Genomic DNA, 15,873 nt, shown 5'->3' on the forward strand with positions numbered 1-15,873 from the left:
GAAACCAAACAGTCTGCAACATTCTAGCTTCAGTGGGAATCGCTCTAAGTGAATCACACTCAACACAGTAGGTCATCTCAAACTGCTTTTTATTACATCTTAAATAACAGTACATTTTAATATAGTATCTATCTTGCATCCAGCTTTCGGTTGTACACTGACTGACTTTAAAATTAAATACAAAAGGTGAAAAGGGCTAGAGTGGGGGGAGGGTGCAGAGCTCTACAGTTATTTGATGGAGAAAGAGAAAAGGAAAGGGAATTTAATTAATTTTTAATATTTTTATTTCGTTTTATCTTTTGCCAACTCCAGGCCTAACGCACAATTACAGCACATTTCTTTTGTACAGAATGTCGCAGAGAAAAAAAAAAAAAAAAAAAAAAAAACAGAATGGAAAAAGAAAAATTTCACTACTGCTAAAGAAAGAGCGTATTTGTTTACAAGGAGAAGGGAACAACAGAAAAATCTGCCATTCAGACGCTGCAAGATTTTTTTTTCCTTTTTTTTCTATTAAAAGGACAGAAAAAAAACCTGTTATAAAATGTTTGCTTGTAAATGGAATTTTGTCTGCTACAGAAGGAATGAAAATTTATTTGATCCATTTGGACTGCGTATGTTTACGTGAATGGATGTACGTATGCATGTGTGTACAATTTAAGCATGTACGTAACTTGTTAATTAGTGGAATCCCTCCCAAGTATGGACCGAGTAACCGTTCATGTTGCAGGGTTTGCTTCTCCAGTGCATAGCTTTTAGTTGAATCGTGTATGCACAGAGTAGCAAAAAAAAGAAGGAAAAAAAAAAAGAGAAAAAGAAAAATATAAATACCATTGTATTGATATATTCAACAGGTTATTTTCTTAAAGAAAAACATCAAAAAGGACTTAATTCCATATGCACCTTTTTAAGCAATTCTACAGCATGCGATTCTAAGAGATAACCCACCCATGGCAGACAACCAAAATCTTTTTTTTTATGTTTTTAACTTAAAAAGTTTCAATATCATTATTTTCAAACATTGATTTATACAACATGTCATTCACAGAGTAGTAACTGCATTTCCAAGCACGGAATGGGCACCTCTGTTCAAAGAGAAACGTCCGGATTGCAACCAGGCTAAGATGGAGTTAGTCCCTACCTGACCACGTCACATCACCGGTCCCAACCACGGGCAACAGAAACCAGGGAAAACAAAACCCAAGAAGAAGAAGAAGAAAAAAAAACGAATACGGGTGGTGGGGAGTGGATATGATCCGATGGGTGAATCTTCATTTAATTATTCTACACTGTTGCCAGACAAAAAGGTGTAAGAATGGTTAAAATGGTTTGTAATTTTTTTGTTTGTTTTGCGTTTTAAAAACGAGCATTCATCATCATAAACAGCATGTGCTTGGTTAGTTAACTTTTTTTTTCTTTAGACATTATTCTATATATGCAAAGTTTAATTTTTTGTGCAAACAAAGATTGGTGGACTACACTGGAAAAAAGAAACGGTAAAAGTATGACAGGGCTAAATATACAGAAGGGCCAGAAGTGGCTTGAGGACTCCCTGTTGAAGCTTAATTCTCTCTTTGTTCTCCAGTGGGATAAAGCTGGACTTAAACATGACATGATCTGGAGTTCATTTCACTGTTCAGCCCCTCTAAAATGTGTAAAGACTAGGAAATAAAACAAAGCTTTGATCCTCATTTTTCAACAATAACTGACAGTTCACTGATCTACCTCTCTTCAAAATATAATAATGAAAACGGAGAAACAAAAACAAACATGGTCAAAAAACGATTAAGAGTTCGATCACTGTCATGTAATAGCCTTCACTGGTGCATAATGAGGATGCAGGACATGTTCACCTTGTGGTGTGGTAGCACTGGTGGGGGTTTCGTATATTCATCAAAAACTATTCCAGACCACAGAGGAATGCACAACTTTCCTCTCCGATCCACTTTGAAACCACTTCATTCCTCGAGAATCGTTTTTTTTGTAGCTGAATGAGTGACAGACAATTGTGCTCTTTTAATTGAGAAATAGAGAGAAGGAGAGACATTTTGCCCTTGATAGATTTTTAAGAGGTGTTTTGAGTCAGTATCATGGTGTGTGTGTGCGTGTGTGGTTGTGGGTGTCTGTGTGTGTGTGTGTGTGTGTGTGTGTGTGTGGTGGTTGTGAGTGGGTGTTTATTTTATTTTAATTTTTTTTGTCGTTTTTTGTTTTTTTGAAACGATTGGATATGCAACGAAATTAAACATTTTGATGGAATGGTCTTGCACTCAACTTTGGAGTCCGGATGCCATCTAGAAAAAACAAGAAAAAGAAATGTGATTAAAAAAATGCAGTGAATAACTCCAATAAGATTCACACTGGAGTGTAAGGTAATTAAAATACAAATCTGTGTGTGTTGATGATGTAAAGTGAGTAATGTTTGGTTTGTCTAAACAAGTTGCAGTTAAATTATCGGCCGCCAGGTGGCAGCAAACACACAGAATCTGGTCTCCCAGGAAGCTCGTGTGACCGTTTACCTTCAGACTCTAGTTCCAGATCTTGAGGAAACTGTCCCAGGACCCTGTCGCCACGGCCATGCCGTCGTCAGTCACGCCCAAGCAGCTCACCCGGTTATCATGGCCAGCAAGGACTCCTGAAAAACACCAAAGACAGGGACGTGAGATCTCTGTGGAAACCGGAGGATTCCTAAATGGTGAAATATCGAAAACTGGCACATATAAAAACACAAGTATGCATCAAGGCCAGCTTAGATTACACACACAAGCAACAGCGCGATGAACTCAATATCATGATCTCATTCTAAAATGTTGAAACCACCAATGGATCAAATAAGAGTCCATTTAGAAAATACTGCATTCAAGCGTGCCTCCTCTGATTTTTATCCCACTCAACAGTCAATAACTTTTAATTATTCATGCCTCCACGGGGGCTTCTCATTGCTGAAGCAGCTGACATTCACTCTTTAGTTTATACATACTAAGACGTGCAGAAAAAAGCACTTATAATTAACAGATAAACACTATACACCATATATTGATCCTGGAGGTACAGAACCCCTGAATGTCTCATGATAAAACCACAGAAGAAGTTTTATGCGTAAACCTTGATGACTCATGGGTAAAAACATACATCTTACACCTTTAACAGTTCACATTTAATTTAGCTGCAAATATTTTTTACTGTTAAAACGAGACTCTTAAGCTAGTTATGAATTAAAAACTACAAAACAACTTAAACAAAAATGACTGGGCCAGATATAAGTTTATAAGTGACATTTGTTCCGAGATGAATCACTGAAAAGCAGTTTGAGTTCATGTGGAGTTGATGTTTAGTTTAATATTTAAGTTCCCAAGTACAGAACTGCACGTGTGTGGGACATTTCACTCACATTCTTCAGAAATACTGCTTTCTAATGAGGCACTGAACTCAATCGCTGGCCTTTTGAGACAAAATATTTTTAGTTTGCATAAATCTACAGAGCAGAAATGACTATTCAGGTGTAGATTTGTCATTAAAATGGGAGAAACGTCCCACTTCCACATTACCAGCCACCTCACACTGTACGTTCATACTGCAGCTCAATTCAGATGTTTTGTCCGCATGCGACTCAAATCAGATTTTTAATAACAGTCTGAACGGCACAAATCCGATTTTCTTCAAATTCGAAGCGGCCACTTTCATACGTGGTCCTAAATCCGATTCATGTCCGATCCGCGTCGAAGCGACAGCAGTCACAATTTCATCCTACTTTGACATCAACACTCCCGTTTCAGACTCCACAGCTTCACAAAAGGCCGGCGTTAACATTTGTGCTCTCCTTTTTCTAGATTTCTCCCTTTCCTTCATCAGATGGACATAATTTTGTTGGTTCTGACTGTGCAAGTACTACACGTTGCGAGAAACACGTAAAGCTCCATATTTACTTCTGTAAACACTGCACACTACGTGACGCTGGGTTTTCCTTTGCGCATGCGTGTCACTTCGGGGCCACATAACGTTCACACTTCAGTGAAATGACGATCGCATTAAAATGAAACGATGACGCAAAAAAAAAAAGGTATTTTTTGCAGTTTGAACTAGGCATTTTTATCATCTTACCAAAAAAAAACAGCATAACATGTCACTCTATAAGGCAAGATGTGTACAGTACATTTACCCACACCCTTTTAAAAAATAAATTAAATAAAACATTTACTGTATTAAGTTGTAAAACTTTTCAAAGATTTTTCAGAGTTCTTGCTCACGGCTGCTGCTGTTTTATAACTTTATAGCTACATAAAATTCAAATCTGAATGGTACTGTTCCCTGCTACTTTGAATAAAATACAAATGTTTTCATTTTCAGTTGTTGAAAACAACTCTCAGAATTTCAGGTTCAAGTTGAAACTAAGTCAAGCAGAAATTTGATCTTATTGTGATTCATAAAAACTTTGTCCTGACAATTAAAATCTTTAGTTCAAAGTTCAACATGAAACCTGCCACATCCTGAAATAAACAAGACACTCAGCCTGTACTGCACGGTAACTGATATTAGGGATCGTGTGCATGTGCAGGCTATTTTCAATTATGTATTGGTCTTAATAAAAGTTATTTGTTTTATTTTGTGTTGTGTGAATGTTTTTTTTATATAGTATTTATCTGTTAGTTTTTCTAGCACTGACCTATGGCACTTTTAATTTCGTTGTTATATAACAATGACTAATCAGAATCAGAGTTAGCTTTAAAGACAAAGTTTGAACATATCAAACAGGGATAATAAAGATCTAATCTAATCTTTCTTTTCATTTTTGACAAAGTCAAACTGCTAATTTTAAATCCTGTTTGATTATTTAAACAAGTGCTAAAACACTGATTTAGCAGAAACAAAATACGGGTCCAAAATTACACTTTTGCCCAGAATTTGAATTCAAAATCAGTAGACAAAGCTTGAAATTAAATGTTTTTGGTTCAAAATACTTTGTGCTAACAAGGATTTTTGCCTGAAAATTCACCTCAGTGTGACTAGTGTTAAAGAAAGAAAGTCTGACTTTATGAGACTGCTCGTAGTTGGTGAAATTCTGCTTTTATTATAGTTTTTGTGCCGTCTGGTGGTTTACCTGCACGGTCTGCCTTCAAAGTGTCCCAGACATTGCAGTTGAAATCATCATAGCCGGCCAGCAATAGGCGGCCGCTCTTGGAGAATGCCACAGAGGTGATTCCGCAGATGATGTTGTCATGTGAGTAAACCATCAGCTCCTGGTCGGCGCGCAGGTCGAACAGCCGGCAGGTGGCGTCGTCTGAGCCCGTGGCAAAGGCGTTGCCGTTAGGGAAGAACTGCAAAGACGGCAGGAAATTAGGTTCAAACACTCAAGTCAACATTTCAATTTCCCTTTAGCTCAATGCTAACTTACTACATTTAGTCTGTGCCGTCATTGTTCACGAAGATTTCTAAGGCTTTTTACAAAACTTTTGTTATGAGCACAAAGCCCATGGAAAACGCAACAATTATCCGATACTTCACAGCTCTCGCATGTGTTTTCAAAGAAAGTTCCACTGAAATACACTCAAATGACTTTATATCCACTATGCAAATAACAGTTTTGAAAGTTGTGAGGCTGACAAAGAGCTTTTCAAGTAAAACATTCACATGGCGTGTCACTGAAACAGTCTCCATTTGCAAGCAATTTGCATCCAGACATTTATTTATGAACCTAATCTTTACTAGGACTTGCTCTAAATAAGCAGTGAGCTGACGAGACGACCTGACAGCTTTAAAACTTGACACCCTGAAAAATGTCATATGCAACATGTCTTTTGCATCCTTACGCAAATGGCATTGATGTCTGACTCGTGGCCAGTGAAGGTCTGTCGGCACATTCCTTCTCTGATGTCCCAGAGCTTGGCTGAGGCATCGCAGGCTCCAGACACAAACAGCCTGGCGTCAGGCGCCAGAGAGAGACTCATCACATCGCCGGTGTGACCAGCGAACGTAGTCGTCTGCTGCCCAGTCTCGATGTCCCACAGAGCACTGCAAGATAGCAGAGTCATGAAATCCATCCTCACAAAAACTGCTGCACAACACAGAGAAACGTGTTCGCTGACCAATGCTCTTATGATCCGTCTGATTTAGACACAGATGAGCAGTTCTCTTGCAGAAGGGCTCAAATGTGGAAATTTTAGATATTGAAAACTATGTCTGTTGCTTTTTCAAGGCATATTACTAAATGAGCAAAGAAATAACTTGTAGCTAATGTAACTAATAGAAGTACCTTATAGTGCAATGTAAACAAATATGGTGTTAATACCATATTCTAAGCAGAATTAACGGAGGAAAGCCTTTAAAAACTTAGTTTGATGCCCTTATTTTTGGAGATGCTGCAGTGGATCATAGTAGGTGCAATACGGAAACTAACCAGGAGGTGTCTCCAGAGCTGGTGACGATCTGGGTGTCATCCAGGAAGCGACAGCAGGACAAGTATCCTAAAAGGAATGAAAAACACTGATTACCTCCTTCTTAATTGACTTCTTTCCTCTGCACATTAATGAGAGTTAAATGTTTCATGTTTAATCAGAGGAAACACTTTTTCCATATGATCACAAGCAAAAACAATCCTCTGCAAGGTGGATGTGGGAGAGACATATTTACTGATTCACAATCAGAAACAATAATAAAAAAAAAGCTGCAGTGTATGTTCTGGTTGATGACTGGCTTAAATAATTCATGAACTACTTGTCGGCAAAGTGTATATACCCCTCCCTATAGTGAGGGAACTGGAACTAAAATGCTGACACACTTCCTGCATCATGTGACACTGATCAGATGAATGCTCCTTGCCTAAGCGCCCAACACATTTATTAGTTTGTGATGGTATAACGCTTGACCACTTACTGATTTTAATGGAAAAACACACCATGTGCCTGGAATCTTTGAGGTGAAAGTAATGGGCCTCAGCTCATGGCCACACTTACGCAGAGAAAACAATGTCAGAGAGCCTCAGTCTGGATTACGTTTCACTGGTTGTTTGCAGAACAAGGTTCGGAGGAGAAAAGAAAAGTCAAAGAGACTGAAAACTACATGATTTAAACTCAGATTTTGCCAATCTTTCATATCAATTATGTTGGATACGATCTGCTCTCTGTCAAATGGAAGAAAACCTGAAACTTGAGTTTCATATGCAGACATTTAGCTTTGGAATACAATTCTGGCCTGTACATTTCAATTTTGGCTGTTTTCTCTTTCCGTTTGTCTTTCTGAGAATTGCCACTAATAGCATGGAAAACTTTTTTTTCTTTCCTCCTTCTAATTTTGTCTGGACTGAAACTTCCAGAGTGTGTTCATTATAAAACAATTACTATAAATAGCTTTTGCATTTTCTCCAAAAGTGCATCATGTTACAGGATCTTTTAAATGCTCCAGGTTTCTGAACAGAGGTATTTCTAGGGATCAATTCCTTTTTCTCTTTTATAAACATCTAAGGATACATATATCTATATAAACAAACTCTGATGGCGACGCAAACATTCCTTTCCCAGAAATGTGTAACATGAAATCAAGTCAAGCGGCGTTCCACCCCCTAACATTTACCAGAGCTTTTTTTATCATTATTATCATCATCCTCTATTTTTAGCTATTGGAAGAGAAACACTGACATAAAATCCACATTTCTTTCCTGCCATTTCATTACATAAACTGGATATGTGACTTAATTATAAAAAAACAAACTGTATATAGAACGTCATCATTTATTTTTAAAATTCCAAAGACATCTGACACTAGTTTTCCTAATTGGTCAATAATCTGAGATATTTTAGGCACTAAACATGGCTTATTTTAGACATCCTGCAGTGCATGATGGGTCGGCTGGAGAAAATGTGAGGCCCTAAAGCATAAAGAACTGTTGAGATTGAGAACCATAACCAAAACTATAATAATATAATGTGAGCGGCCGTACAGCTGATGGATTACGTCCTGTGACGCAGAGCACATCCTGCACGCTTCACCTGCATCCAGGCTCCAAAATGGGCCCTACGACCCGATACTTCAGGTCTACGTTCAGCAGAGAAAGGAAAAGACCAAAACAGTGTGGCTTCATGAAATGATGCCAAGACCTGAGTAGTTAGGAAACTCTGTCACAAGTGCAGTCAACTTCTTAGGATAAATCTTATTCATATTTGTGCAAATATGGTGTGTAAATTAATGAGTTTGATCCCGAAAATAGTCAAAGACACCAGCAAGGAACCCATCGGCTCAAAAGACTCCTAGTCAGTGTGTCTGGGGTCAATCGTTTCTCTAAGATTCATTTTCACGCTAATATGATGTTAAATTAATGTTTAGAAAGTGGTATAACCTCGATTGATTTCAGAGACACCATTCCATCACCATATGCTGGCTTGGAAAAAAAGTAATCGGAACTAGCTAAAATTAATAAAGCATGAAATTTACCTTTAATGAATTGTTTTATGAAAGAAAAAATTTGGAAAGATTAAAAAACAAAAAACACAGTTTTTTCAGAGTCTTAATAATCATAAATTGTATTTATAGAGCGCATTTTCACCTGAAGAACAAGTCTCAAAGCGCTTACAATAAAGATTAGAAAAAAATAAATAAAATAAAAATAAAATAGAAATAAAAAAAATAAAATAAAAAAAGCTAAATTAGCAAAAAAGCACAAGGACATTCTAAAAGACCAGGACATCAGGGATAGGCTTTCTTAAAAAGTAACGTTTTTAAGTTTCTTTTAAGTCTTACGGCTCTTCAACATTCAACACCTTGGACAACAGACGGGTTTTAATTGGTTGGCTGTAATTTTTTACCCAAAAGGCTCTGGATGTGATCCTAACAGCTATTTACCTTCCACTGAAATTATTATTAACTATTTCTACAGCTATCTTGTTGTCGTTTTAACTCTTGGCGTGAAAAGGCCATGTTTTATTAATTAGTTCATTTATCGAGGTCTCACACACAAACAGATCCAGGGCGCGTGCTTGATGCTTTGATGCAGAGGTATGTGCTCTTACATGGACATAGCTTATATTATAATAAATGACTTCAAGGGCTTCAAAGTACACAGGTGGACGTGAAGGATTTCACTTAATTGGTTCGACATTTAAGAAAAATCCATGATCCGAATACGAGGTAATAGAAGAGCCGGGTCTACCTGTGTGTCCAGCCAGCTCACGGCTGACGCGCACGTTTCCTTCACGGGTCTTCAGGTTGTAGATGGAGCAGATGTTGTCCAGACCTCCACAGGCAACATAGTTCCCAGAAGGGGCATAAGCGCACGTCATCACCCAGGAGGAGCGCAGCGGGATGGCATGGACCTGGAAGAGGGGAGGAAGATTTAATATTAGATAGCATGCAGGAACAGATGGAAGATGGAAGAGGGAGAGAGAGAGAGGGAGTCGGGGGGCATGTGACAGACCTTTCAAGGTTACAATACACTCTATAAATAGCTATTACTTGGCATCCACAAACACATAATGAACTCAGCAGTTTGTCGGAGTGAAACCAGCTGGAGGTGCCGACGACTGCCACCAGGTAAAGACAATGGTTCAACTGGGAACCATTTACCACACCCTGGAAGTCTGGCAACGCTTAGCAAGTCTTTTTCTTTTCATTTTAATAAACATGTTACTGTGTTTAACAATTTAAGCTCATTATTATGACATAATTGAGGTCTAGCAGCTTAAAAAGCACCACATTGTTTTATATTCAGCCAGACTCGATTTAAGACTTTAGAAAAAGAGTATAAACATAGCACTCCCGGTGGGAGGTGGATGTTAACCTGCAACTATGACGCTGGCTTTAAGATTTACGTTTGTGTGTTTTATCTTCCGTCACTACTTTGAGCATTTTAATCTGCTGAAGCTTCATGAGCGAGTTTCATTGTTGTTGATGTGTGATGCAACACTGTACGTGATGAAAGCTCTTCCCTCTAAAAATTAAACTAACCACCATTCTGACTGTTACAGTTCTTTGAATGTTTTTCCGTTACCTTGTTTGTGGTGTAGCTGTCCCAGATAATGAGTTTGCCATCCTGGGAGGCGCTGACCAGGAGCCTGATGGGAAGAAAGAAGGTTGTTTGAGCTGAGAACACAGTCATGTGACCAGGCCTTTTAAACCAGGTTGATTCAGCACTCAAATGCAGTTGAGGCAATAATAATGTGCAAGTTATTTCCTCTTTGAAGATGTGCATTTGAAAGTAAACATATTATATTTTTCAATCAATTTCAGTTGTAGGTATATTGTCATAAGTTATGCAATATTTTAAACTGTTTTTTGTGTAAATTCTCATCACAAAAAACAAGCGGGTATCAGTTTCTTTCGCCTGAACATCATTGATAATTCAATCATTTTAGCTACCGGTAAATAAATGGATAGCCTTATGAGCAAATGAATTAAGTTCGACTGCAGAAATGTTTGACCAGTGATTAAATTCCTTTTATTTGCATGAGTTTTCATCCAAACCGGGGTTTACCCTGAAGACAAGCCAGACACGCTTGCTGCTGTAGCAATAAAGCAATAACCTTAAAGTCAGTTCATGATAAAAACCCATCAAGGTACCGTGAACAAACTATCCGACACGCCAAAACTCTGGCGAACATTTCTCCTTCTCAGTATTGTTCTCAGTATTGTTCTCAGTATTGTGTTGTCATGTACTTTACTTTCTTGAATATGGATTTGTAACTAGAATGGGAACCAAACAAGCGAGATCAGCAATCCAATTTGCTTGATTTAATTTGATGTCCTCATAAATAGGAGATATGGGGGGAGGGGGCTTATAGAAGAACTTTCAAGGAAGCAGTGCTGCAATGTTTAAAGACGTTTGTGGTGTGCATACATAAATCCAACCTTGACCTATACTGATAATAAAAACAAAGTCACAACGGTGACGTTAAAAGAAATGTATGATCAAATAATAACTGAACAAAAGAAAACAACAAACTGCGCAGTTAAACCATTTAAAGCTTTAATTCTCTTTATTACAGATAATAGCGTTACTGTATTATCTTAACACTGCAGCTATGTCAGCATTATGGTGCTTCCCGGAATAGACTCTGCAGATCCTAAATAAGGAACGATCCAGCAGGCCAATTATTTTATTCCACAAGGTACTCGGAACAATGCGGCGACTTAAAACATACAATGTGGATCCTTTTTCATTTTCTCTTCTCTTTTTTCTAAGTTCAGGGACAGCTCCCATGCACCTCTGCGTCTGTGCTCTTTATCTGGGTGAATCTGACAAGAGTAACCACAGTGATGTTCCCAATACACATGGGTACAAGAGGAGGAGTGAACAGGCCGAGGGCTGCAGGGACTGTGTCAGTCTTAACTACCATAATGTTGGAGACGTAATCACAGGCACACAATCCAGCAGATAAGGATGAGAGAAAATTACCGGTACTGGATATATTCTTGTATCAGAGTAACTGAATCAGTCATCTTAGAGACCTCACAGCAAACACAGTTCAAAGAAGACAAAAATAAATAAAAGATACTAAACATAATTGTAAAGTCACAGACTTGGGTGACGCCAACATCAGCAAAATGTGCTAATTTAAGATCAGGCTCCACATTAAGACTTGGTAAAAATGTTTGTCCGCTGGAATAAAATGCTTCAATGTTTTGAAATGCTCACTTTTGTCGAGTTTAGCAGGCTTATGAGGAAAAGCTCAAGCCAAATTCTTAAGAGTTAGGGCTTTTATCTCATCATTTTCAACTTATAATGAACAAAAACCTTATTTCGAGTCTACTATTACAGGGTTTATACAGCAATACTTATGTTAAATTTAATACCAATTTAATACCTTTTTCACTACCTTCAGATTTAAAAAAAAAAACTGTCACAAAATTAAGTGTTAATCACGGACCTTTTAACATTAACAGATTTTGACCTATAGAACACTATACAGAACAGATTTATAATCATTGATATTGACCAGATGTTTCACATTTATTTCACTCTGTGAATGACAATAAAATAGACTGCTTAAAATGTAAAAGGCAAAAAATAATACCAATTTAAAAAAAAATAATACCTCTGACAGTGAATTTAACACTTTTAATGGCCTTAAATTTGGCAATTTTGATTTATCACTTTTTAAAACCCTGCGGAAACCCTGTATTAATGGCCATGTCTGTTACAGAAACTATGAGGTTGTTAGTTATGGATGTACTGTGATGCTCTCAGGTAGCCAGGCCTCTCTGCCTTCAAGGGCCAAATGTGGGAAGTATCCGGCTGTAAAGAGCTCCGACTGAGGTTTTGGTGTAAATTGGATTTTATTTTTAGGCTTTGTAAAAAAGAAATAATGCTATTTTTTGCACGTTACAACAGTTATATTTATATCAACACCTAAGAACTCAATTCTTTAAAAGAATGTATTTTACTGAAAATAAAACTTGCCCTAATTATAACACTAATAAAAATGTAGGGCAACTAAAAAAGCATCAGCGGTAGATGTCGGGTCCGCTAGTGCTTATGAAGAAATATTTTCAAACAGGCCTTGAGCTACAACTCACTAATTTCATGAGCACAGATTATTATGTATATATTTAGGTCCTTGTTTACCTTCCCAGGCTTAATCCAATAAAGAGCATCACTGCACTAAAGGTCAACTAATAAGCATCTCAACTCCTATGGAATAAAGTATATCAGCAACATTTCAATTATTAACCTGCGTATTTTCAGAGGATTATATGAGAAGATGGATGATCAGGTCTCTTTTTAGACGAATGCACACCAGCAAAAGGAGTGATTAACTTATTGGTTGCTGAAGAGAGTTGTGTATAACTGAGGAAACAGCTTTATGGGAAGTGAAGTTTACAGTTTTCTGCCTCAGCTACAGCCTAAACACTTTTTCTTTAAACAAAGGCTGACTCCAGTTTTTCCTAACCCACATGACCCTCCCCCCAAAAGCACACAAACATAGTACACATTTACACAACAGTAGGCAGACTCAGTCAAAGACGGTGGCTGATGCATATCCTAATGAGCACAAATGCTTTGACCATTTTGAATGTGTAAAAATAACTGAACGATGGTTTAAAAACGTACTGCACGTCAATATGATGGATTATTTTACACATTCAAAGGAAAAGCCATTTTAGGATGCGGAGTGAAGTGAGCTATTGTGGAATATAATATGAGATATAATTAAGTACAAAACCAAGTAAAGGGCAAGATTTTACTACCATTTCCTGCATTTAGACAACTAGAACTGGGTTAATGGGGGAATATCTAGTTAATAGGTAGGACAGAGGTTAATGAGATTACCTTGAGTCAGTGCCCCAGTGCATGGCATAGATTTTAGCCAAATGCCCCCTCAGTGTCCGTCTAGTGCGCATTTGAATTCGGCCAACAGGGTCAATGTTAGCTGTGATCTAAAGAGGATCAAAAAAAAAAGAAAAAAAAGGAGGGAGAAAAGTCATTTAAGAGCACTTTAACACTTTTCTTATTTTGTGCAGTCAAACTTAATGTAGATTCATTTCTTTAAAAGAAAACAAAGCATGCTTCAAGTATTTGGTGAGAGCAACCAGTCGGGATCATAACAGAGATATTATTCTTACCTGAGACAGGGTAGCATCTGCACACGCTTTCCTGGCATCCTAAACGGAAAAAAACAGCAAAATCTTAATAATACAACTACATAAACACCAGGAAGGTTTGCAGTCTATTTACCAGAGTTTTTTCATGTGGTTCCAACACAAATAATGTGTTGTATGAATATTAACTATAAATGTGTGACATCATCTTGAATTAATTTCAGTAAAGACAAAAGCATTTTAATACTAAACATCAGTGAAAAGGATCCTCATCAGTTTAATGTAATTTTAATAATTCTGACATTATTCAGCAAATTGTTTTAATAAATCACATCTGTGATCTAGAAAGGGAAGTACAGTCCATGATAAAATATTTCATCATTTTACAACTGCCTTGGAAGGCCGATGAGCATTTCAGACGGTGGTTTTGGGAATTGACTAATTTAACTTATGAAATATGAAGTCAATGCTGGGAAATAGTTTAAACATTGTATTAGGTAAAGTCTAGCTCTAGCATAACTGAAGAAAGTCATATTTAAATATAGGACTCACCCTGATTTGGTTCTTGAGCTGCTCAGCCTCCTGGCGTAGCTGATCCAGTTCACTCATTTTCCTCTGCTAATGGTGTGCTTCGCTCCGCCGCCTGGACTCTTGCTGATCTGAAGGAGACAAGGAAGAGGTTAAACATACATACCACACGCTCACTTCAAAATTGGTATCAATACATAAAAGTCTCGTCAATCTTATATTTCTAACTTTTATGAAGAATTTTAGGTACCAATCTACATGTACAATTTTGACCATGGTGAACGTGTCATGCACATACTCTTCCGACATAAATTTACAGATGTGGTTAATTCCCAAAAATGCTGCTTGAGATAATTGTTTTCCATAAATTCAATCTGTGAGGCTCAGACAAAGTAGCAGTGAATCATTTTCAAGACAGCTTAAGACTTGTCCTTGCCAGCTTGAAAGTGTAACCTAGCAACAAGCAGTAGGCAGCTACTTAAAGCTTAAGATACATTTGAGGATGATGTTGAATTTCTTCACTCTTCCTCCCCAAATCAACAACAAACGCCACACAAACATCTGGACACAACGTTGCTAATAATTCCTCTAAATCAAAGACAAGAGACACTTTTTTTTTTTGTTTTTAAAAAGGTAAAAATCCAAAATCCACTCGGATATACAAGACCAAGACATACCCCCGAAAAACAGTCAAAATTAAGCAAGGTGAAACTGTCCAAATATCCAAAAAGTAGCGGGGCGATAGATCTGGGGGTTTGGCTGCACTACTCGAGCCCCAAGGTGCGCAGGTGAGGGGCAAAGGTTCGATGAAGCTGTCACCGCTGTGGCCTGCAGACTCTAAACTCTCCTCCAATGTCACTCCTGTAATCCTGGGACACAGTTGATTCAGCTCCTCCAGCCAAATCCGGTTAAGACAAAACCTGCTGATGATCCTAAAAGCAGTGGCTATCCCGCTGACCCCAATCCTCAGGTTGACGCTATTAACGACAATACTTTCACTATCCATAAAAACAAATGAAAGTTACTCTTGTCGGAAAATTAGACGCATGTTTTTTTTTTTTTTTCCTGCACCAACGAGAGACACGATGAAAATGCCACAAACGACTGTTTTAAATACTAAGTAAATACATTAAACTTTGTCATCTGTTTAATTCATGTCAAATTTCAATGACCATAACCAGTCAGGAAAATGAATCTAAAGAAAGAAAAGAAAAAAGACCTGCAGGCTTTGGTGTTTAAACATTTCCAAAGACAATTTAACTACTTACGGACGAAATAAATGATTATTCAAAAGAAAAAAAAACTGTTCATATTATGCTACCCTGTCAAACACATGCTAACCAATGTCCTGCTAACATTTGTCCAGCAAACACACCTTACCTCCCTGTTTTGAGCGTTTCGATTTAGGTCCTTTGTCCTGGAGAATGTGGAGACCTTCTGAATGAACACCTTATCCTACATGCACCTGACCCCTGAGCAGCTACCTGTCACCTGATTGGCCAGCGCCGCTAACTGGGTCTGCATCTAAGCAAGAAGCCTTAGCCTCCTAATCTCTGTGATAAAAACGTCTCATGGTAATATCTGACGATAATTCCTGTCTCCTTTGTAATAACCCTCTGTATCCAAGGTAAAGCAAACGACCGGTAGATTTTTCTACAAATCTGTAAGAGTGTCAGCAGATTTCAGAACCAGCACGCACTTCCAACCGACCGTCTGAATGCAGTTTATTAGGCCAAGGATACATCCTTCTGGAGAATGAAGTCTATATTAGGGTTAGCCTAGAAAAATCTCCACTTTTGCTGAAAAACTTAGCCTTTCATGTCAAAG

The 15,873-nt window shown here is 37.8% G+C and overlaps 1 protein-coding gene across 3 annotated transcripts in view; it reads right to left on the minus strand.

Moving 5' to 3' along the window:
• Positions 1–513: 513 nt before the first annotated feature.
• LOC133457418 (guanine nucleotide-binding protein G(I)/G(S)/G(T) subunit beta-1-like) overlaps positions 514–15,873 on the minus strand; it is a 40,146-nt gene continuing 24,786 nt past the window's right edge. The window contains exons 1-11 of one of the 3 annotated variants that reach the window (XM_061736679.1): positions 15,427–15,555; positions 14,071–14,177; positions 13,543–13,581; positions 13,250–13,356; positions 9,971–10,034; positions 9,134–9,296; positions 6,389–6,455; positions 5,802–6,003; positions 5,093–5,309; positions 2,514–2,629; positions 514–2,288 (exon numbers count right to left, since the gene is read on the minus strand). In XM_061736679.1, coding sequence (XP_061592663.1) covers positions 2,523–2,629; positions 5,093–5,309; positions 5,802–6,003; positions 6,389–6,455; positions 9,134–9,296; positions 9,971–10,034; positions 13,250–13,356; positions 13,543–13,581; positions 14,071–14,127 — 1,023 coding nt within the window. In that variant the 5' untranslated portion in view covers positions 14,128–14,177; positions 15,427–15,555 and the 3' untranslated portion in view covers positions 514–2,288; positions 2,514–2,522. Of the gene's footprint in view, positions 2,289–2,513; positions 2,630–5,092; positions 5,310–5,801; positions 6,004–6,388; positions 6,456–9,133; positions 9,297–9,970; positions 10,035–13,249; positions 13,357–13,542; positions 13,582–14,070; positions 14,178–14,723; positions 14,885–15,426; positions 15,556–15,873 lie in introns of those variants that run through there. The other 2 variants (XM_061736680.1, XM_061736678.1) reach the window with 2 other exon arrangements.

Source organism: Cololabis saira, chromosome 12 (genome assembly GCF_033807715.1).
Source record: "Cololabis saira isolate AMF1-May2022 chromosome 12, fColSai1.1, whole genome shotgun sequence".
NCBI classification, from domain to species: domain Eukaryota; kingdom Metazoa; phylum Chordata; class Actinopteri; order Beloniformes; family Belonidae; genus Cololabis; species Cololabis saira.